Raw genomic sequence first — 22,689 nt, forward strand, 5'->3', positions numbered from 1 at the left:
TTTGTGATGATGCAACACGAGCCCTACACACCGCATTGTTGTTTGTAAGCTTCCTGAGATGACAAAGTTCCTAATTATACCTATGACAGCATTTTCAGTTGTAGTTAAGTTTCGTTTAGTTTGTTTGTCATACTCTACTTCCAGCTTTGGTTTGTATGAGGTGAGCTCCTGCTTTGTTGGAATGAAAACCTGCAGCGACACCAGCCCTTTGTGGATCAGGTTCCCTGGGAATAGTGTATGAATATGTAGTAAAGATTTTTTCTTCTGTGAAAATATTACTTCATATAACTTTGATAACTGAAGGGGTGATAGACAGGCTATATATATATATACGACAATACATTCTCAATTCCAGGTAGTAAGAGACATAAGGAATTTCCATACTACATAATGAAGTTACCCTAAAAGCCTTCTTCCCCTTGCCATCTGTGGTGTTGCATGCGCATCCTGATGTTAGTCTCCCCTGCATGTTGTGTGGTTGTGTATTGTTGCCCTATTCCTTGTTGTTTGTGTTCTGTGTATGTTTGTTCTATTATCCCATGGAATATCTGAATGGCTTTTTCTTGTATCGTTGATGTTTCAAACTCTTGATCACTGAGGAGTAGCTCGCATTACTTCTGTTCACTTAGAGCGCCAAACCATAACACATCATTTGAGAAACAATCTCTAAAATATTTCTCATAAGGACAGTGTTTGTAGTTTGTAATATTTAGATAATAGAATATTGTCTAATAGAAGATTAACGCTGAGAAGATTCAGATATTCTGTGGCATTTCCTTCAAAGCACTGAAATGACGAACCCTGAGTACAATTTAGATTTTGTTGCCACTGATTTTGTAACCTATCTGAAATTATTCTCACAGATGCATATGGAAAGTAATGCTGAGAGCATAATGAAAGCTCCAGCCATTCTGCAGAGTACGCACCATAGTTTATCAAAATGTAAAATAGTTGCAGCGTTTGCACAAGCTTAACTTTTTTGGTGCATCGAATGCATTTTTGCTGAGTCATGACTGTCAGGCATTAGAGCCGCTCACCCAAAACCCATACTGTACTTCAGTACCTCATTATGAGACAACTGTGCGTTATGTATGTTACTGTCACTGAGATGTTGATGAAATATTCATTTTCTGTCTTCCTTTTTATTTTGATTTCACCGTTTACGTCCTTGTGATGAATGTTTTATTGTCTGCTTTCTGTTATTTTTGTTACGTGTCTCGTATGTCTTCATCATAGGTAAAATGCAGGATGGAAATATGGAGAACAACCAGACCAAAGGTAACCTACTTTCACTTTACCGCCCGGTTTGAGCTCTCATGGTGTTTCTTTTCTCTCTTTTTTTTTTCTCCCTCAACGCAGTGCAGATTCCAGCCCCCGTCCATTAAGCCTGACGTCTGTTTGCAGTGTTGTCATTTTTCGTTTCTGGCTGTCTATTGCTTCTTCCGAGTGTGTCAGGGTCTCTTGATTATCTCTAAGCCTCTCTCTGTCTCTCACTCTGTCTCTCTCTCTCTCTCTCTGAAGCTTTCTGTAGCACTTTCATTGGGGTCTGTTCTGAGACATAGATTGTGTAGTCAGAACTGTGTATTAACACTGAGCTACCGCCTGCTTTGTGAGAAGGTCAAAAATGAAATAGGCCTATTTAAAAATGAGCATCCAAGCCAGGTGTAAAAACACAGTAAACGCCAAAATTATTGACACCCTTTATGGAAATGAGCTAAAATCAATGTATTAAATAAACCACACATGTAATTAGTGATATTTTGGGCTCAAATGCAAATGAGTAAGCTGTGTTTTTTTTTTCAGTTCCTTTATATTCTCGGGCCTTTGCTTGTGGAATGCCCTCTTCAGTACACATTGCAGGTTCCCAACTGGGTTCAAATCTTGAGACAGGGCTGTTGCAAAACTTTGATTTTGTGTTCTTACTCCTATTTCTGTGTGTTTTGACTTTGTGCTGGGTCATTATCTTGTTCTAAGGTTCAGCCATGTTTCAGCCTTCTGGCAGAGTCAGACAGATTTAGAAAAATCTCCTGATATTTATTGGAATTCATTATGCCAGTGATTTTCACAAGAGCCCCTGGACCACTAGCAGCAAAACAACCTGGATGTGAGGTGCTTTTCATTGTATACAGTCCAAACGTGACAAATGTTTTTTGCCTCATCTCACCACATAACACAATTCCATTTATAGTTCCAGTGACCTTTGGCAAAGTTCAGACTTGCTCTTAGAAAAAGCTTCTTCCGTGGAACTCTTCCGAAAAAGCCAGTGAATTTTTAAATTTGAATACCTCAAGAGTTTCAGGAGACTAGAAGCAATAAAAAGCAAGTGTTTTTCCCCAAAGATGCAACTTTATGGCTGCCAATTTTGCCCAATTTGTTTGTAAAAGAATACACTATTCTTAAAATAAAAGAAGAACTCATGTAGGAATGATTTCTTCTAGATAAATGCTAAGCAATTTCTCCAAATATTACTGATGAACATTTGAATTAGTGTGTGTTGTTTATTTTAAACGATTGCTTTTGTCAAGTTTCTTGAGGGGTGCCAATAATTCTGGAGTTGACTGTATTGTTGTGCAAAGAAACAAAAGCAACAAAAGCAAATATTCAGCTGCTGTGAGTCACAGAAATAATGGGAGATTTTGAAGTTGACATAAGCTTGCATAACTTATTAATGTTTGCCAGTTTGAATTCTGCTAGTACAGACCGTTCTAACAAAGCTGTCTCTTAAACGAAAGGCAATTTCCTGACACTTTGATGAATATGTTCATCTTGTAGTTTCCAATAAGTTCCTGGGAATACTTATTTTCTAAAACTGCAGCATTGCAGTGGTCCTCCGCAAGACATGGCATCCAGTTTGTTTACCATATGGTGCTATCAGGATAGGCTCTTTTGAGTTTCAACGTCTGGGGACTGTTTGACAGTATATTGACTTGTGTTCACCTGTGCATTTCTTACTGTAGTTTTTTTCACAAAGTCTGAACTGAACTTGAGTTGACACTAACCCTGGATGTTACCTTTTATTAAAAATGTTTTGTGTACTGGGTGACATGTAGTCCATTTAAGCATCATTTACATGAACCTAGGTATTGCCATGTATGTGAATTTAGGTAATCACGTTGTTTAAAGATATAGTGCTGCAATAATCTAATCTATGCATTTTTCCCCTGCGATCACCCATAGAAATAAAATATTATTAGTTAAAACAATGTCTGGAATGTCCTGATCCAGCAGTTCTAAAGAGCAGCGAGATGTCCTATAATCAAAATCTTTCCCCTCTGACCGTTTCAGTGAAGAAGCAAGATGGTGCCGCTGCCATGGAGATGCAGCCACTGAAGAGTGCAGAAGGTGGCGAGACTGATGAAAAAGAGAAAAAGAAAGCCAATGTCTCCAAAAAAGAGAAGTCTGTCCTGCAAGGCAAACTGACAAAGCTGGCTGTGCAGATTGGCAAAGCAGGTACTTTCCTTCCAAAAATACTGAGGCTGATGAAAGATGTTGCTTCATACCACATATTTTCTGCAGCTGCAGATGTTATTGAGATATGCAAGCACAGAACAGTGGAATTTCAGTCAATCACATTATATTACAGCTCTGAAAACACAAATTTTAACATTATCTGTAATGATTTATCATAGAATTATCTAATGCATTATAATGTATCATCTGTTCTCAGGTTTGGTGATGTCTGCCATTACAGTCATCATCTTGGTGCTCTACTTTGCCATTGACAACTTTGTGCTGCAGAAGAGGCAGTGGCTCCCGGAATGTACTCCAATTTACATTCAGTACTTTGTCAAATTTTTCATCATTGGTGTTACTGTCCTGGTGGTAGCCGTTCCTGAGGGCCTTCCATTGGCTGTTACCATCTCTTTGGCCTACTCTGTTAAGGTATAGCTTAACATTTGTTTAGAAAATAAAATACAAGAAACAAATACAGTAAATCAGTCTTATGCTTCTGTATCTTTTTTCCTGAAATGTAATGTAGAAAATGATGAAGGACAATAATCTGGTACGTCATCTGGATGCCTGTGAGACCATGGGCAATGCGACAGCTATCTGCTCAGATAAGACTGGCACACTGACCACTAATAGGATGACAGCAGTGCAGTGCTATGTGGGAGATGTTCACTACAAAGAAATCCCAGAGCCCAGCTCCATCCCGCCCAAAACCCTGGAAATATTGGTCAGTGCTATATCGATCAATAGCGCCTACACAACTAAAATTCTGGTAAGAGATCATTTTGTCCTTCTGCTATTTAAAACAGTGGCTGGGTTTAAATGCAAAGACATTTGCCGATCTGATTGAATGCATTCTGATTATAGATTAAGACTGAGGTGTTTACTTGCTCACTCTTAATAAGCAATCTGATGAAAATCTCCATTTTCATGCACACTACAAGTAATCCAATCCAAAATTACACACGTGAAGAGAACCTCTTAGTGTGGACATTACCGTGACAACGAGCATCACGTGAGTCCAGTCAGAGTGAGACGAGCAGCAGTGAGCAGTGTTTGTGCTTTTAATTACTTTAAAATAATGTCAGACTCAGGAAAACAAACTTCCCACCTGCCCCACTGCTATATTTTAAACATCAAATTGCAAAGTCTTCTCTGCAGACTAGTTTCTGCTCCCGCCATGCTAAACGTTATAAACTTTTATTATGACATGAAGGCACATGTGCACAACATACTCATACTTTCCGATTGGGAATACGTGATCAGATACAGGCATGTACAGTGGGTTGCAAAAGTATTCATACCCCTTGAACTTTTCCATATTTTGTCACATTACAACCACAAACATAAATATATTTCACTGGAATTTAATGTGAAAGACCAACACAAAGTGGTATACAATTGTGAAGTGGAAAGAATATTATACATGAATCAAAACATTTTTTACAAATAAAAAACTAATAAGTGCGACGTGCAAAAGTATTCAGCCCCCTTTTCCCTGAGTGCAACCAATTGCATTCAGAAGTCGCCTGATGACTGCTAATGACTCAAAAGGGTCCACCTGTGTGTAATCTAATCTCAGTACAAATACAGCTGCTCCGTGACGGCCTCAGATGTTGGTTAAGAGAATATTGGGGAGCAAACAGCATCATGAAGTCCAAAGAACACACCAGACAGGTTAGGAATATGGTTTTGGAGAAGTTTAAAGCAGGCTTAGGTTATAAAAAGATTTCCCAAGCTTTGAACATCTCACGGAGCACGGAGCACGGAGCATCCGGAAATGGAAAGAGTATGGCACCACAGTAAACCTGCCAAGACAAGGCCGTCCACCTAAACTTACAGGCCGAACAAGGAGATCACTGATCAGAGAGGCAGCCAAGAGGCCCATGGTGACTCTGGATGAAATGCAGAGAGCCACAGCTCAGGTGGGGGAAACTGTCCACAGGACAACAATTAGTCGTGCACTACACAAATGTGGTCTTTATGGAAGAGTGGCAAGGAGAAAGCCATTGTTAAAAGAAAACCATAAGAAGTCCCGTTTGCAGTTTGCCAGAAGCCATGTTGAGGACACAGCAAACATGTGGAAGAAGGTGCTTTGGTCAGACGAGACCAAAATAGAACTTTTTGGCCACAATGCAAAACGCTATGCGTGGCGGAGAAATAACACTGCACATCACTCTGAAAACACCATCCCCACTGTCAAATATGGTGGTGGCAGCATCATGCTCTGGGGGTGCTTCTCTTCAGCAGGGACCGGGAAGTTGGTCAAAGTTGATGGGAAGATGGATGGAGCCAAATACAGGGCAATCTTGGAAGAAAACCTGTTGGAGTCAGCAAAAGATTTGAGACTGGGGCGGAGGTTCACCTTCCAGCAGGAGAACGACCCTAAACATAAAGCCAGAGCTACAATGGAGTGGTTTAAAAAAAAGAATATTCATGTGTTAGAATGGCCCAGTCAGAGTCCAGACCTAAACCCAATTGAGAATTTGTGGCAAGATCTCAAAACTGCTGTTCACAAACGCTCTCCATCCAATCTGACTCAGCTTGAGCTGTTTTGCAAGGAGGAATGGGCAAGAATTTCAGTCACTAGATGTGCAAAGCTGGTGGAGACATACCCTAAAAGACTTGCAGCTGTAATTGCAGCAAAAGGTGGCTCCACAAAGTATTGACTCAGGGGGGCTGAATACTTTTGCACGTCGCACTTATTAGTTTTTTATTTGTAAAAAATGTTTTGATTCATGTATAATTTTCTTTCCACTTCACAATTGTATACCACTTTGTGTTGGTCTTTCACATTAAATTCCAGTGAAATATATTTATGTTTGTGGTTGTAATGTGACAAAATATGGAAAAGTTCAAGGGGTATGAATACTTTTGCAACCCACTGTATATGGCTATTATTTGTCTATTTACAGGATTAACCACCTGAATCAGTTGGATAGAAATTGTTTTCCAAATGGCCTCAGTCAGACTAGTCCATTCTTATCGAGTTGTATACATGGACATATTCTATTCTGATTGAGCTGTTAAGTGGATTATCAGACTGCATGCGAATGTGTCTAGTGTTCTTTCAAGTCATTGTGAACTTAAAGTGCAGTGTTGACAGTTGGCTTTAGAATGCCTGGATTTACCTGGTTTTGTAACATGGCAGAATAACTCAGATGCTCATGGTAAAAAAAAAAAAAAAAAGTGAGGCTTTAATATTTCAGCCGTAATCCAAAACCGTGGTCAAAAAACAGGCAAAGGTCGAATCCAACAAAGAGAAGAGACACAAGAAGACAAACAATGCAAACAATGAGCAAAGGCAAAAAGGGCAAAAGTCAAAGCAGCAAACAGAGTCAAAACTGGAAAAATCACAATCAAAGAAAACCTCAGTAGCTCTTGAACAAGAGCAATACCTCATACTGGTCTAGACCAAAAGCCCAAGCTTTATACTAAGCTAATTATACCAGAACAGGTGTAAATGGAGTCCCTAGAGACCTCTGAGTCTGAGGGATGCGTGACAGGTTTCAGTTTGTTGCATGGGTTTAGACTGATTCTCTCATTCTAAAAGTTGCAACAAATCAAAACCAGGTAAAACGTCATCAGTCAACCAGTAATATATAATGCTGAGTTGGTCTGCATTGAGCTTTATTTGAGATTGAATGTTCTAGAAATCATACCACAATGACCTATGAACTTCCAGTACTTTCTCAGACAGTGATTTTTTGAATATTTATTTTATTTGTTAGAATAAGCTGAAAATTGTTCTCTAGTCCAAGCGTTTTATGCTCTGTGTTACCAGTACTGTACAGAAGCTTCAAAGTAGCAGAATGAAGACTTGACAGATTTCTATAGCACATTCATGGAACTCTGAATGCTCAGTGCGATTTAAAATGGCAGTTCACAAACTATTTAGAAATGTATAACCTACTTGACCTAATTGAATCCAAGCATTGTGCTTGAGCTGAAATTTAAAATGTAAAAACATGTTTGAGTTAGTTTATTATAGTAACAAGTGGCACACTGTCCATTAAAATCTCACCACAGCTGCACCACAGTAGGAGATTGAACGCTCTCCTAATAGGGCAGCTTTGGCTGAATACCTGAGGGCATGAACGCTGGTACAAAAAATCTGAAATGGCTAATTTAAACTACTGGTCCCTGATACATTTTGCAAATTAAGCGGTGCATTAATTATGCTGATCCTTCTCAGAATCACATTACAAAATCAATATGTATGCATTCCAAATTAGAAAGTGGCCCTGAGCTTTAAAAGTGTTAAAATAGAAGTGACTTAAGGTCCAACTAGTTGCTCCATATATACAGAAAGCGGTTCTAGCATGGGAGATGTCCTACATTTGGCAGCCCACAAATGAAATTGTGCTAATTGGAATAATCACTTTCCAGCCATCTGTTTAGCAATTTAGAGCTGCATGTCTTTTGATATTAGACAGGGATTTATTAAAAGAAAAGTTTTTTTTTTATCCTTTTGGTGGTTGTATTTTCACATCGTATATTACCATCTGTGTGGTGTTTTTGGATGTTGCTGCCAGTGTGTGTTTATAAGTGATTCATGTAGTGAATTTGTATTAGAAGATGTGATATGTTGGTATATCAGTGGCTTTTTGTTGCCCTTAAATCATTCCAAATCTTAAAAAAGAGCCTTCTATGTGTTATTGCAGGATCCAAGTTGAACATGTTAGATGTCATAAGAATAAAAGATATTACATTTATATCTTCTGTTCTCTAATTCCACATTATAATGTAATAAAAATGTAACATACTGCATTACATAGGTGTGCAGTTTGTATTTATAGGTAAAAATGTCTTTTACAAAGACTGTCTCCAAAGAAAATCTGGGAATCATCTCCTTTTCTGAAACGTTGTTTGCAGCTCAACACTTTTTCCTGTTTTTATTTTTCTTTTATACTCAAGCTGCACCTCGGTAGAAGAACTTGGAAGTACCTTATTTGCAGTTGTTTACAAGCATTGGACTTTCACATGTAATCTCCTCGGCTTTGGAATAACATATTTTATGTCTTCTTTATGTATGCTCAGGCTAATGTTTTAAAAGCTTTAGCTAACGTTGGGCCTAGCTTTAAAAGAAACCATCGCAGTATAATCTTTCTGGGTTTCTATAGAAAACCTCCCAAGAGAAACACAATCTGTCTTTATACTACAGATTCAGTAGGTCTATGAACTAAAAGTAGGTCCTCTGGAGTGTCCCTCCCAGCAGTAAAGCAACTTGCATAACTCATCTCTGGAGACAGAGCAGAAAAAAGCTTTGATAACTGCACAAAAGAAGACTTTGATATCTATATCATTTCAATTGTCTGCTTAATTCAGACTGAAGTCAGCAGAAGCCTCTTCACTTTATCCTTGGAGAGGTTCCCAAAGCCTGCACAGTTCCTCTTCTGTAATGTTTTAATGCAGCATTATGTAATCAATGCATGACCTGCTCTTCACCCGGCAGCAAGTGTTCTTTTTATAAACTTTCTGCAGTCTCCTCAACGGTCCTACTTCATCTTTTTTTCCGTGGTGTGATAAAGACAGAAATATTCAGTCACTCCAGCTACAAAGAAACTCCACACTGCAATATGTGGCTTATAGGACGTGCTTTGTGCTTGGCATCATATAGGCAATAAAAGCAGTCTCTTAATGGCTTCCACTGTAATCCATTTGCCTGGAAACCTGCATATAAACACACATTTTCAAATTTATAATCACTTTTATTGTCACATTATGCTTACATGGGTGTGAAAGTGAGTGAAAATATTGGGTGTATAGCTCCTCGATGCAGTGTTAAAACAGAAAATATCCACATTATCACACACACTGCAGACAGTAAACATGCATAATGTACAAGCTATACACAAACACATTATCATACATAAATACACACTGTATGCAATATATACTATAATACACAGTACACATAACCAGGTAATCTGATTGACTGCATTCCTATGCAGTACGGAAAAGTATGGAAATTGATTTTAGTGATTTCCAGGTCTGGATAAGTATGGAAAAAGAAAAGAGAACATGTAAAAAGAGCACTGCCTCCACTCCATTTTTAAAAATATAAAATTCTGAATTTCTTAAAATAACTTGCTCATACAAGCAGACCTTTTTCCATGCCATTGGGAAGAGGCAGCCAGCGCAGCCAAAATGTTTACGAATGTGTGAGAGCGCGGGCCAGAGCTTGATGTAGTCGAAAGCAAGGCAAGAAGTATGGCGTGCAACTGAAAACACACTCCTACGCAGAGCTGCCTCTACGCCTCTACGTCACAGCTGGCAAAACGGCTCTGCCCCAAGTGCCTTATAATTGTACCAAGTCCAAAGACTCACGTGTTTGGATTAACACAAATTAGGTCTTTTATCTTTTAATAGCATATACACATAGCATTACAAATAACCAAATATTAAGTTTGTCTAAACATGCAGAGTAATGCAGTGAAGCAGTTATCAGAAAACTAAATTACTTTTTTGCATAAGAAATCCATATGACTGCATTCATCGTTGTTTCCATGGACACAATGAATAAACAAGACTGCATAGAATCACTGAAATTCAGATTATTTTCAATTAATTTTTGGTTCTTATTTATAAAAGAGACTAAAATGTTGGGGGAACAATAACATAATATTATTAATACAAATTAATACAAGTAAAATAATACACGTATAAATGATTAGCACCAATTAGTTTCCTTCATCTTTGGACAGAGATGTCTGACAGTGCAGTGTTGTCCACCTTTAGAGAGAAGTGTGGACTGAATGACCACAGTGGGTAAATGCAAGTTTTTCTAGGGCTGGAAAAGATCTGAAAGATCTACTACGTCTGGAAAGTACAACATTTTGAAATGTTTAGGAATCCCAATATTTTAAGTTTGTTCCTTAAGTTAATGTCAAATAGCTTCTCAGAGGGCAGCATTGTTTTATTTATTGCGGTTGATTAAAAAAAATGCAAAATATGATTGCAAACTGTTGACACGGATCAATAGTGATGTCCATATTAGCACCTCTGGATCTAAGAACAACAATGGGTGGTGTTTTCAGAAATCGCTGATATTTTGCCCTGTCGTAGACAAAAATATTGCAGAGCTGCTACGTTTTTCTTATATGGATGTTTTTACTCTGAACTAGCAGTTAAATGACTCTTTCAACATACAACTAAAATTGCTACACACTGAAATGGCATTATAAAACTGGCAAAGTCAACAAAATACAGCAGGTTTTATGCAAGCTAGGGCTGTGCGATAAAACCATAACAATAAGTATCGAGACTTTTCCTCAATAGAGCGATAACAAATGTTCAATAAATTTTCAATATAATACACCATTCTCATACTTCCACGTTCTAGCTACAGCCCTGGTGGCATTTTCTACTGCAAGGAAAGAGACACTACTCACCAGGAGAGGGCGCATTTCCAGGTTTTTCAAATATACTTTAGCAACATCTGAAACGTGGAGCGACCAGTGATCTGTTCTCCTGTGACCAAGTGTGAGTGACGGTGATCAGTGGTGTAATTGTACTGTCCTAAAGTGAACTCACCTCTTTCCTAACATCCTAACAAGCTTTAGCAGGTGGTTGGTTAGTGTAGTGGTTAACACCTTTGCCTTCTATGCTGTAGACTGGGGTTCAATCCCCCAGCAGGGCAAGTACCCTACACTATACCAATCAGAGTCCTTGGGCAAGACTCCTAACGCCACCTTTGCCTTCCTGTGTAAAATGATCTAATTGTAAGTCGCTCTGGATAAGAGCGTCAGCCAAATGCCGTAAATGTAGCAGCGTAAAATCACATCTGCAGCGCCAAACCATCATATTTTAGTATTACTGCATTCCTGAGCAACGAAAGTGAATGAAAGAAATGGGTTCATGCAAGTTACAGCCCTGATTTAAACTAAAACAAAACTGAAGAAGCTGTGAGGCATTGGAAAGCGGGAGAGCGCTGTCTTTCCAGGCTAGCTGTTTTTAGCAGCTGGCTAACTTGAAGCAGCGCTCCATCACTCACACAACACGGTGAATTGATGATACTGTAGATCAACCACAACACAAAAGCACCACTTTCCGTTTGCTAAAAGGAGGATTCTGTTTGTCCGGTGTGAGAGATTCACACTGCAGTTAATGCTTTTACTCAGTGAGTGTCAGATATTTTGCGGTTCACCACTCAATCTCCTACGATAGAGTAGAGGAATCCAGTCGTCTGCTAGCTGGTGTTTGAATACTGTGCTGTGCTCTGACATGGAATGGTAGGAATGACGGCAGTAATGTGGTGTGATCCATCACCGACCTTCTGAGCCAGCTAATGTTTGCTGTTCGTATTAAGTTGATGTTGTTGAGAAACTAAGTAGTTTACTATTGTTGATTGCCGCTTGTTTAGCACTTGTAATGGGATAGCCGAGCACTTGTCACCAGACAGCTAAAATTAACTTGTTTTCTTTCTTAAATTATGACCATTACATGTGCTTTTCCAGCTGGTAAAAACAGCTAAAAACTTTCTCCTCCTGTCCCATCACAGATGTGTGAAATGCTCCACTGTTTGGCGAAGGTTCGTCATGTTTTGACCATAAAGGATAGTTTAAATTAACCACACAGGAGCAAAATCAGCCTTCAAACTTGAAAGAAATAATGATTTGACATTTACTGCAATTTGTATCAATGTTGAACGACAGGAATTTTTATATGCAAGCTTTGTGAAATGTGGTCATTTGGTTCTTTTAGCAGTTTTAGCCTACAGTTTAAGCTTGATAACAGATTTGCTTTCATGCTGTGTCATTTCAGAGCGCAGGAGTGCTTGCTTGTAGTACGCATGTACCATTATTCCTATTTTGGATGCTAAACGATCTTGTGCTTCAGGTAATCCAGTGACATTGCACGTAGGACAAACTGTACCTGGTTTGGAATGTTTAAGACTTTATTAAAAAGACATTTAAAAAATTAGTTGGAGTGAAGTGTGGTCATGAGGTCAGGTTGGCAGATTTTGATCAAATTTTTCTTAGTTTACGTGAACTGCTTACCATCCATGTCTCTGCATCTTGATATTCAGTATTGCTCTGAATTCAGCAATAGAAGGTTTTGTGGAATTCTGAAATTGGACCTGGGCTAACGGCTGAAATTGTTGCTTCCGTGTACTCTGATACTCTGAACTGTAGTCTGAGCTCTACACAGGCTTCCTGGACTGTTACTCTCGAGTTGCCCCAACCACCTGTTCTGTCAGACCTTCAGGGCCTCTAACTGGAGAGATCAGCTCGAACACTGATGTCACTTTGACTTAGCACCATGAATCTTTTATCAGAGGTTAGGTGTACATACGTGGAAACCTTGTGGTTTGGAGAGGACAGTTCTCTAGTTCAGGGACTAAGGAGTGTATTTTTAAAAAAGGCATATTTTCAACTCATATGTTCATTTCTCTCCGTGTTTTAAACCAACCTGAGTTGCCCTTAGTGGATATACCACAAAATACCTTATGTTTTGTGGTCATTGAAGCAGAGAAAGTGTGTGGAAAGTGCAGATTGTACTCTTCAAATGCATATCACATTTGTGTTTTAAGAAGAGGAGGAGATATCTACAGTCTTGTTTTGTGTACAGTAGACCATGTTTTTGTCATTTCTTGTTGAAACATACAGAAAAACAGACACATCATCAAAACAGCTTATAAAGAATGCAAATTAAATGTGAATATAACTCAGTGCATAACCAAATATGTAAATACTGATGTAATTACATGTAAATTGCAGTGCAGTGTCAGTAATATTTTGGAGGATTAAGGACTCGTACAAGGAGGCTTAATTACGCATGCATCAGAAGATGTGTGGTATGAACTTACAGTGAAAAGTTGTTACAATTAACAGTTTTTTTAAGAGATGCTAACATGGGTGCTCATTTAAATAATAGCATCATGTGCTGTAGGTCCATTTCATATGGTCACTTGAACCAGTATAATTACCTGAAGTGAGGTCAAGAAAGGGGTCAGTGACATATCAGCTTTCTTTTCTTTACTTAATTGGTGACTCCCCAGGCTTGCTGAGCTGCTGTCAACTGAATTTTGTACACCCCTGTGCACAGAGGTCTCAAACAGCTGTACAGTAGCTGGAAGCACAGCTTGTGTTCACTCCGTTGAAAATCGCCACTAATTGGTAGAATTGCTTTCTGCAAGTTGAAACAGCAGTAGTAATTTTGATGCATCCGTACAATAGTGCTAATTGTTTTGTGCTGGACTACACTGAGTTAGAAATGCTGAATAAAATGTGAGCGTTGGTCTTTGTCCAATTGACTGTAGCCACATTATTTATCCCACATTGCAGCTGGCACCAGTAAAAAGGATTTAAATGTACTTGAAGTTCTGTACTTAAGCTAATGGAGTGTAATGATTGCACAGGCAAAAAATAATTATTTGCTAGAAATAGCTAGCACTGGCTGCCAATGACAAAGCGTGCAAGTGTATGATTTTAGGAGATGGTGGTTATTTCATATGACCAGATTCTGTCGGGGGCTCTTTTCACACTACCCCTGTGTTGAGGTGAAATATCTCCATGTAGCCTGGAAATTTATCAGGTGTTTTGGGCAGAGTTGCACGTCCGGCTGCAGCAGCACCATGTGGCCCAAAGCGCTCGCCAAAACTTCTGAGATGCCTTAGGCTACGCTTTCCTCGTTTATCCCCCCGTCCAAACAGAGGCTGTCACTTTGAGTACTGGTAAAGGGGTGAAATCAAAGAGGTGCCATGACAATGACCTTATTGGGGACACGGAAGGAGGGGAGCGGTGGGGGCCCCCGCAGCTTAGACAGAGTTGGAATGGGAGCCCCGTGTAGTGCGGCGCTGGAAAGAGGAAGTAACTCTGCCAGCTCTCGCTCTGCCATATGCCAAGACTCGCAGGAGCGTGTGCTGACCGGGGAGAGGACAGCCGTTCGGCCGGCCGACGTGTGCCAGCCACTGTCCTCGGGGTGTCTCGAAGCCTGCATCAAATCAGGCGACCGCACCCTCCTATGCTACCCAGAGTGACTGTGGTGGTCAGAGTGTAACACACAAGGACAGACTGCACGTCTGTTAAATTAGAGAACTTAAATGTGATATAAAGGTGCAGACTCCCACCCTTGAAACTTGAAGCCATCACAAATGTTGAGTCAGCCAAGACATACTGTTACCTATAAAACAGGTAGAAGTAAAAGACAAAATGAAAGCCTTAAGATAGCTGTTTAGGCTCATCATTCGTTTTTATTTCCATTTTTTTAAGAATATGTTCAGTATACGTTCATAAAGTATCATAAACCTCAGATTTTTTTAGATCACACTATGTTGAAATTGAAGTCAATTTAACTGACACTATTTATGTTTGTATATAGTTGCATGAAAAACGTATTTTGATCATTTTCTGAGTGAAAATAAGCTGTTGCTTATCATCTAAAGAGAACAAACTTAAATATAACATTTTGATGCTAATTTCAGAGCACAAAAAAGGATAAAATGTCAAATATGCCAATATTGAACAGCCCATATTTTATGCTGTATTTTGTTTTCCAATATGTTAAATTCAGCAAATAACCAGTAATTGTGTGTTAAAATGTGCAGAAGTGTGTTCTCTGTGGAGGATGTGTTCACTTATTTTCAGTGGTGACCAGACCATTGCATACAACTGTGTTTTTGTCATTGCTGATGTCTGAGTTAATTTGAATAACCTGTCATGAATATTGTTTGCTGTTTTTGTGTCTAACCTCTACCATTATGTGCTCTGGTTATTTCAGCCCCCAGATAAAGAAGGAGGTCTCCCCAAGCAGGTGGGCAACAAGACAGAATGTGGTCTATTAGGACTGGTCCTTGACCTAAAGCGTGACTACCAGTCCATTCGGAACCAGATCCCAGAAGAGAAGCTTTATAAGGTGTACACATTCAACTCAGTCAGGAAGTCCATGAGCACTGTAATTAAACTTCCAGATGGCAGCTTTAGGATGTACAGCAAAGGAGCCTCCGAGATTGTTCTCAAGAAGTGAGCATCTTTTGGTCTTACTGTCCTTATTTCGCTTTTACTTAGCTTGAGTCCTAATTTGATGATTAAATTTTCAGATTATGTCAGAGGGTTGTATTGTATAGATATATATGCTCGAGATTGGTGAACATGATAATTATGAGATTTTGTATTATTAGTGATTTAGAATGTTAGTTTTGGACACTGACCTCATTGACCTTGGTCCAGGTGTACACGCGTCCTGAACGAAGTGGGTGAGCCCCGAGTTTTCCGGCCCCGGGACAGGGATGAGATGGTGAAGAAGGTGATTGAGCCCATGGCCTGCGATGGACTTCGGACAATTTGTGTGGCTTTCCGTGAATTCCCTGCAGACCCTGAACCAAACTGGGATGACGAGAACAACATTGTGTCGGACCTGACGGCAATCTGTGTGGTCGGGATCGAAGATCCAGTCAGACCTGAGGTACGGAGTTTTCTCATTTGGAGATTTTTTGGGAACAGTTGGTCAACTGATGAAGCCTGTACCTCACAGTGTTGTGTGGAAACTTTTAGTGTTGGAAATCTATATACATTACACTGCATATTGCATGTTTATGTCTGCATTTAATTGCTGTGTGTGCAGTAAGTGTCACTAAAGATATTTGTCTTGAAGGTTTTACTCTTCAATGACATAGATTACACCCCTCTGAGCTGCTTTGACATAGCAATTAGATGAGAGAAATGGAGGATACTGCATCAGATGTAACACATTATTCTTGCCACCGTTTTGATCGTCTGTCCTCAGTGCGTACTTTCTCTGCTCCCACAAAGCGCAAAAAAACACTGACTCCACCACTGCATTATTTAGCCGCTTGCTTTTATCTCTCCCCGTTTCTACGCTCTTGCTTTCTCTCCCCTCGTCTCTAGAGCCATACTGTGTAATTGTCGGTTTGCTGAAGACCTCTTAAAGAAGGCAATACTGACAATGAAACAGAATTACAAGGGAGTGCAAAGCAGAACATTTGTTTTTTATTTTGTGACCTTGAAATGAACATGCAGTTTTCAAGACCTTGTGAACTGGCCTTTAAGCCATTTTGCAGTTCAGTGATCTCTAATAGATGCCTTATCATGTAGAGAGTGAAATCATTTTTGTTAATAAGATATATTTAAAATGTGTCTTGCAATTGGGCACCAAAAGGCTTGACATGGGTTCCTCAATAAAATGTGATTATAGCAGAGATACGGAATATCTTAATATAAAATAATACGGAATGAACCTGATGATCTGATGATCTGTTTAATATGAATTCTAGTACTTGAAATCACTGCTGTGTTTCCATTTAAGCCACTTGCTTGGACTAGTATTACGAAACTCTTTGAGATGTATTGCTTCCTGGCGTCAGACTTTACTCACCCCTTTTTGCTAATAAATCAGGAGACACCTGAGAATCCGTAAACAAATCCATTTGAGTTAATTGTCTAATGTTACCAGTCACCTTCCTCTGCCACTGTCCATTATTAATGAAGCTCTTCCTCTTCAGTCTGTCCTCAATGAGTTAAGTGGAACTTGACTGTTGTTTCCGAAGCCCCCCAAATGGCTTGACGTCTGTCCAACATGATAACATCTCTGGTCCCGTTTAAATGTCTAGACCGTTCCCCGTTTTCATTCCATCTTCTTCTGCCATGCTAATTGGATGTGGCCTAATGAATATTACATATTCTCTTGCCTCTGTCTATAAAACAAATTTTGTTTTGTGTCACCAATCCAGTATCTTCATTTATCCTTGGCAAACAACATGTGTAAATAATAAAACCAGGGTTTTTCAGCTCTGATGGTGTGAAGTTGGTACCCATGTGAAGGGACATTCCATACCTCATATGCACCATGGAAATTGAAAAAACTGAAAAAAAGTGCTGCATTTATTTTCACTTGATTCACTGGGTTCAAGTGTGTACATAGTTTTCAAATCATCAGCACAGTTTTGTCAGTAATTGCGTTTATGTGATATCATTTTTTCATGTGGAAATTATGTACATACTCAAATTAAGTAAACTCCAACTTAAATTCCATAAGAACCTTGGATTTTTGTTCTCCTGTTGGAAAGTCTTGTCAGTTTTTTTCTTCTTTGTATACCAAACCTTGTTCTCTGTTATTACCTCATTCTGTGTCACGGCCTCTGTTTTTTTGTTGTAGTTGTGATTCTTTTTTATTTCTTTTGTTCATGATTGACCATGCTTTGTTGAAATGAGTATGGATTGTGTATACTGGATTGTAGATTCTATAGAGTGTCCTGCACATGCATACTGGATTTGTGTCTAGATTTGGAGTCTTGAGTACAGCAAATGTGTTAGGAACTGTATCAGATGGCCATCATGACAGACGTATATGCATCATGTGTCTTTATTCAACAGGAACATCATTTTGAATTGTCAGCGCTGATCAGCACTGGTATGGATGATGTAACATACTTACACTCTGACTCTCTCCTAAGGAGCCCACTAACCAATTTTAGTGTGCTGTGAGCATCCTGACCACTCACAGTTCTAGATGAGTTTCTGAAGGTGTTTCGGTGAATATATTTTAACTATATCATGCAGCCCTGATACAATAGACATAATTCTTCCATGTATTGTGCATAACTAAACTATGAGAGCAAGAGGGAGAGAGAAAGAAGGACACATTAAGGTAAAGGGAGGGTAGAAAGGGCTTGTTGTGTTCTGTATGCCTGCGCACTGCGGTGGTGTACTCGTTTACCGCAGCACCGGACTCCTCTGACCTGTGAGCGCAGGCGTAGGCTTGCGGTTTGTGGAGGCACTCGCACTGACCTTTTTCTCAGAAGGTAGAGGCTTAAAGCACTGAATTAGGGCCTGCTAGCTGGCAGTAGTTCTTCTACTAGGGATGTCCTGATCTGATAAACTCATATGCATAACAATCAATGGATAATTTAATGGATTCATATCGGCCTTATTAAGTCCAGTCTAATCTAATCTTTTATATAGGCTGTTTTATCCTGTTAAACTCACGCACTCAGTTGACAGAGATGACAAAAATGGGCGTTAACACTCAATAGTGAGGCACGGTTTCACTAATAGCTACAATAGTTAGTATAACAGCACGTTCAAAACAAAAAAGAAGTACCTTACCTATATTAACGAGAGCTCAAAATATAAAAGTACCATATTGAAGATTCCATTAAATGGTTATTTTTCTAAAAATGTGTGTCACACAATGCACATACTAAATGTGACATGATTTTGCAGGAGCATTTTAAAATGATCAGCATGCTGGCATATCTGGAACTTCAATGTTCTGGAAGTGGCTGAGACTAGGATTAGGAGTGGTGTAAAAAAAAAAAAAACTTGACCAGGGACCCCCCAATCTGTAACTCAAATAATTATAGTTCTACATCAAAAATAATCCAGCATTGTGTCCTGCAGGTGCCTGAAGCCATCCGGAAGTGTCAGCGTGCTGGAATCACTGTGCGTATGGTAACTGGAGACAATATCAACACAGCACGGGCCATTGCCATCAAGTGTGGCATTATCCATCCCGGAGAGGACTTCCTGTGTATTGATGGCAAAGAGTTTAACAGGAGGATCAGAAATGAGAAGGGAGAGGTATTGCATATTCACTGATTCACAGGTCGCTAGAGACCGGAAATATGCATATAAACATTGACTTACCTCGACCAGAAAAAAGAAGCACTTTGCAAGCGCATGATTATGCTTAATAGTCTATAAAACTGGACCCTTGAATCTTATTACTGTGTCTGCTGTTAGAAGTCCTGCATTTCCTGTATAGATACACTCTTCTGTCTATATCTAGTATGCTGATAAAGCAACTTTGGAGAAACTTTTTGCTGCACTGTGAAAATGTGCTAAAGTTGCTGATATTTGTTGTAAGAAATAAGATTATCAGTTCTGTAAGTGGGATGTATCTTACTAACTGTTGCTAATCAGATCATTTGATCATTGATCAATAATTAGCCAGTGAGTAATCACAGTGTAAGAAGTCACTCTGGCCAAGCTCACTTTTACAGCACCATCTGAACCGTATTATGCTAATTACGCTAGCTCATGCATGTGCTACTCAGGTATGGCCTTGTTTATCTAATCCTGTAATGATTTCTTTATGTATTGAGTTATGCAGGTTTATGACTCCTTAGCATTAGTGTTGATGAAAACTGCCGTTATGACTGATGACTCTCAACAGAGTTTACATGTTTTCTGTAGATTGAACAGGAGCGGATTGATAAAGTGTGGCCCAAACTCCGAGTTTTGGCCAGATCCTCTCCAACGGACAAGCACACACTTGTTAAAGGTGCGGCCTTGGACCTCTATTGCTTATATTTACACTGTCCTGTGATACTAATATACATACTAGTTATGCAGACTCCTTACTTTTTCTTTACATTAAGACGTGTTATGTAACTCTGGCAAAGATACCACAGAGCTGTTCTGAAGCGTTAATAATGACCTTTGATGTGATAATTCTGTCACAGGAATCATTGACAGCACCCTGGTGGATCAGAGGCAGGTGGTGGCTGTGACTGGCGACGGGACCAATGACGGACCTGCATTGAAGAAAGCAGACGTCGGCTTTGCCATGGTGTGTGCTGCTGTGCCTCTAAACTCTGCTAAAAGCAGACGTCTTGGATTCTCAGCTTTTTATCTAGAAGCAGAAAAGCAGGCCATGATGTTGTAATTCCATCCTCCAAGTCTGTGCCTGTTCCTCCCAAATTCAGGCTGTCCTCATTTCCCAGCTAGCGTCATTCTGACACACACCATCACGCCATCTCCTGCAGACTCAAAAAGCACAGGAGTGCCCCCTAGTGCAAGCTTTGGGTAGTGTGCTCACCTCAGATGACCATGGCATAAAATTCGTCCTTTACTATCCTTGTGTTGATTTTGGTCAGGTTTGCATTTTGGCATTTGTGGTGCCCCACCATCCACATTTTTTATTGTTAAATAATAGTCTTTTAGCTTTTCCGCTGAAGAAATATTGCTTTGGTCAGCACTCTCTTCAAATTTCACCCCCTCCAACCCCAGGCTTAGTAAAGCATGAGAGGGACACTGCCTGCAGGCTGCTTTTTCTCTGTGTTTTTCCAACAGCACTTTCCACTGTCAGACATCTTCGGGGAGAGCAAGCCCCCAGGCTAGTCTTTGAAAAACATAAACACGTTGTGGGCATGGAGAGCAGCAACTATGAAAGGGTTCAGTCAGACACTGCTGTCTTTACATAGATGCTATTTGGTTGTGTACTTTTCTTTTAGATGTACTATCAGTGCATTGACTTTTTTCTTGTTCATGTTTTGTCATTTCTTTCTTGTCCAAAACACTTTTATTTTTTTCTCTGCGCTCTGCTTCTGATGTGGATACCTAAATCTAACCGTAGACGGCTTGTTGATGAAGTAATACAAAGCTCCTCTCTTTGACAGGGAATCGCAGGTACAGATGTGGCCAAAGAGGCGTCAGACATCATCCTAACAGACGATAACTTTACCAGTATTGTGAAAGCCGTGATGTGGGGACGCAACGTCTATGACAGCATCTCTAAGTTCCTGCAGTTCCAGCTCACTGTCAACGTGGTGGCTGTGATTGTGGCATTCACTGGGGCCTGCATTACACAGGTTAGAGTCAGCTCTCTACTGAATGCAGCAATATCCCAGTGCTTACCTAGGCCCATTGTACTCGCAAGGCCAGATTCCCTGACCCAGATCTGTATTTTCAGTGCTGAATCACCATTGGGATTTGCAGTTTAGTCCTTGCTTAGATTTAATCCATGTATTGAAAACCAGCTGACAATGTGTTGAACGTGTTTGCATAGCATTCATTCCATGTTACCTCTTATCTGTAGTTGAGCAATCAAAGAACAGCTTTGCCTCTGAAACCTAGTCTCAGAAAGAGTCCATAATATATTGCTTGGCCAAGGCTGATGACCCATTTCTGCTTATCTACAACAACTTATCTAAACAACTTTGTTTAATTTCCTTGTGGAACACTGGCCTAATAAAAAATTGATGCTCCTCATGAAAGAAGGTTAGCTCCTTGAAAAAGCTGGCTCAGTTCAGTGAGGTTTAGCTATCGTCATAAACAGAAAGACACAAACAATCCATTAGAACATACTGCCTGGACACAACACTGAAATATATGTAACGCTCTGATTTAGGGGAGAAAACAGCAAAGTGTAGTTTTAAATGACGTATACTTCAAAGTCAAGTTTATCTCCAAAGCCTGTTTTGACAGAATACAGACAGTTTCAACTTTTTGCTTGTAGGTTCGTTAGCAAAAGACACTTTTTTGAATTTCTAATCTCAAACAGCTGATTCAGCCTGTTGACTCATTTCCAAGTGCTTCATGAACTGAACCAGGTTATGTTCACACTTCAGACAGTTCCAATTTGTTTGATATATCTGATCTATTTTCAGGGAGTGTGTCCATCATTTGTTGTAGCTATACTGGCTAATGTGGTAATGATATAAGTGTGTGGAACAAAAGCAACTCAGAATCGGGCCGTCTGTGTAAACACAGCTTTAGAGCAGGGAAAATACAGATTGAAAATTTGCTATAAAATTATGTTCCTGACCACTTTCTAAATAGCTGTGTAAGTGTTGTAAATAAAGTGTAAAGGTCAGATACTACTTTATTATGTTTTGAGTATGTTTCTTGTGTGTTTAGACATTACAAAAAATGTTTTAATTGTACACTGGAATTAGACCTCTGCATTTAACCCATCCATGCAGTGAAACACCCACTAGTGAACACACACGCTAGGGGGCAGTGAGCACACTTGCCCGGAGCAGTGGACAGCCCTATCCATGGCACTTGGGGAGCAACTGGGGGTTAGGTGCCTTGCTCAAGGGTACTTCATTAATGGACTGTTAGCCGAGGGGATCGAACTGGTGACCTTCTGGTCACAGGACTGGTTCCCTAATCTCCAGCCCACGACTGCCTCATGACTGTGTCTCATTTAACTAGATTTTCCTTGTTTTTACAGGATTCCCCCTTGAAAGCTGTTCAGATGCTGTGGGTTAACCTGATCATGGACACGTTTGCCTCTTTGGCCTTGGCTACGGAGCCACCCACTGAATCCCTGCTCATGAGGAAACCTTATGGCCGCAACAAGCCCCTCATCTCTAGCACAATGGCAAAGAACATTCTTGGCCATGGCATTTACCAGCTCATTATCATTTTCACTTTGCTGTTTGTTGGTATGCAATTCCTATAGTAAACTTTCTTTTTTTAATCCTTTTATTCTTGTTTATTCTTGGATAAATCTAAACAAAGATATATAGATGATTCTTGTCATTTGTCT

At 39.7% G+C, this 22,689-nt stretch overlaps 1 protein-coding gene across 11 annotated transcripts in view; it reads left to right on the forward strand.

Annotated features, from left to right (window-relative positions):
- atp2b2 (ATPase plasma membrane Ca2+ transporting 2) overlaps nucleotides 1-22,689 on the forward strand; it is a 156,794-nt gene that overhangs the window by 127,504 nt on the left and 6,601 nt on the right. For 9 of the 11 annotated variants that reach the window (XM_017704753.2, XM_017704758.2, XM_017704757.2 and 6 more), the window contains 11 exons: nucleotides 1,237-1,278; nucleotides 3,286-3,450; nucleotides 3,668-3,882; nucleotides 3,980-4,222; nucleotides 15,175-15,416; nucleotides 15,624-15,858; nucleotides 18,813-18,992; nucleotides 19,608-19,695; nucleotides 19,877-19,983; nucleotides 20,813-21,004; nucleotides 22,372-22,585. In XM_017704753.2, coding sequence (XP_017560242.1) covers nucleotides 1,237-1,278; nucleotides 3,286-3,450; nucleotides 3,668-3,882; nucleotides 3,980-4,222; nucleotides 15,175-15,416; nucleotides 15,624-15,858; nucleotides 18,813-18,992; nucleotides 19,608-19,695; nucleotides 19,877-19,983; nucleotides 20,813-21,004; nucleotides 22,372-22,585 — 1,923 coding nt within the window. The remainder of the gene's footprint in view (nucleotides 1-1,236; nucleotides 1,279-3,285; nucleotides 3,451-3,667; nucleotides 3,883-3,979; nucleotides 4,223-15,174; nucleotides 15,417-15,623; nucleotides 15,859-18,812; nucleotides 18,993-19,607; nucleotides 19,696-19,876; nucleotides 19,984-20,812; nucleotides 21,005-22,371; nucleotides 22,586-22,689) is intronic. The other 2 variants (XM_037532390.1, XM_017704756.2) reach the window with 1 other exon arrangement.

The sequence above is a fragment of the Pygocentrus nattereri genome, chromosome 21, assembly GCF_015220715.1.
Source record: "Pygocentrus nattereri isolate fPygNat1 chromosome 21, fPygNat1.pri, whole genome shotgun sequence".
NCBI classification, from domain to species: Eukaryota; Metazoa; Chordata; class Actinopteri; order Characiformes; family Serrasalmidae; genus Pygocentrus; species Pygocentrus nattereri.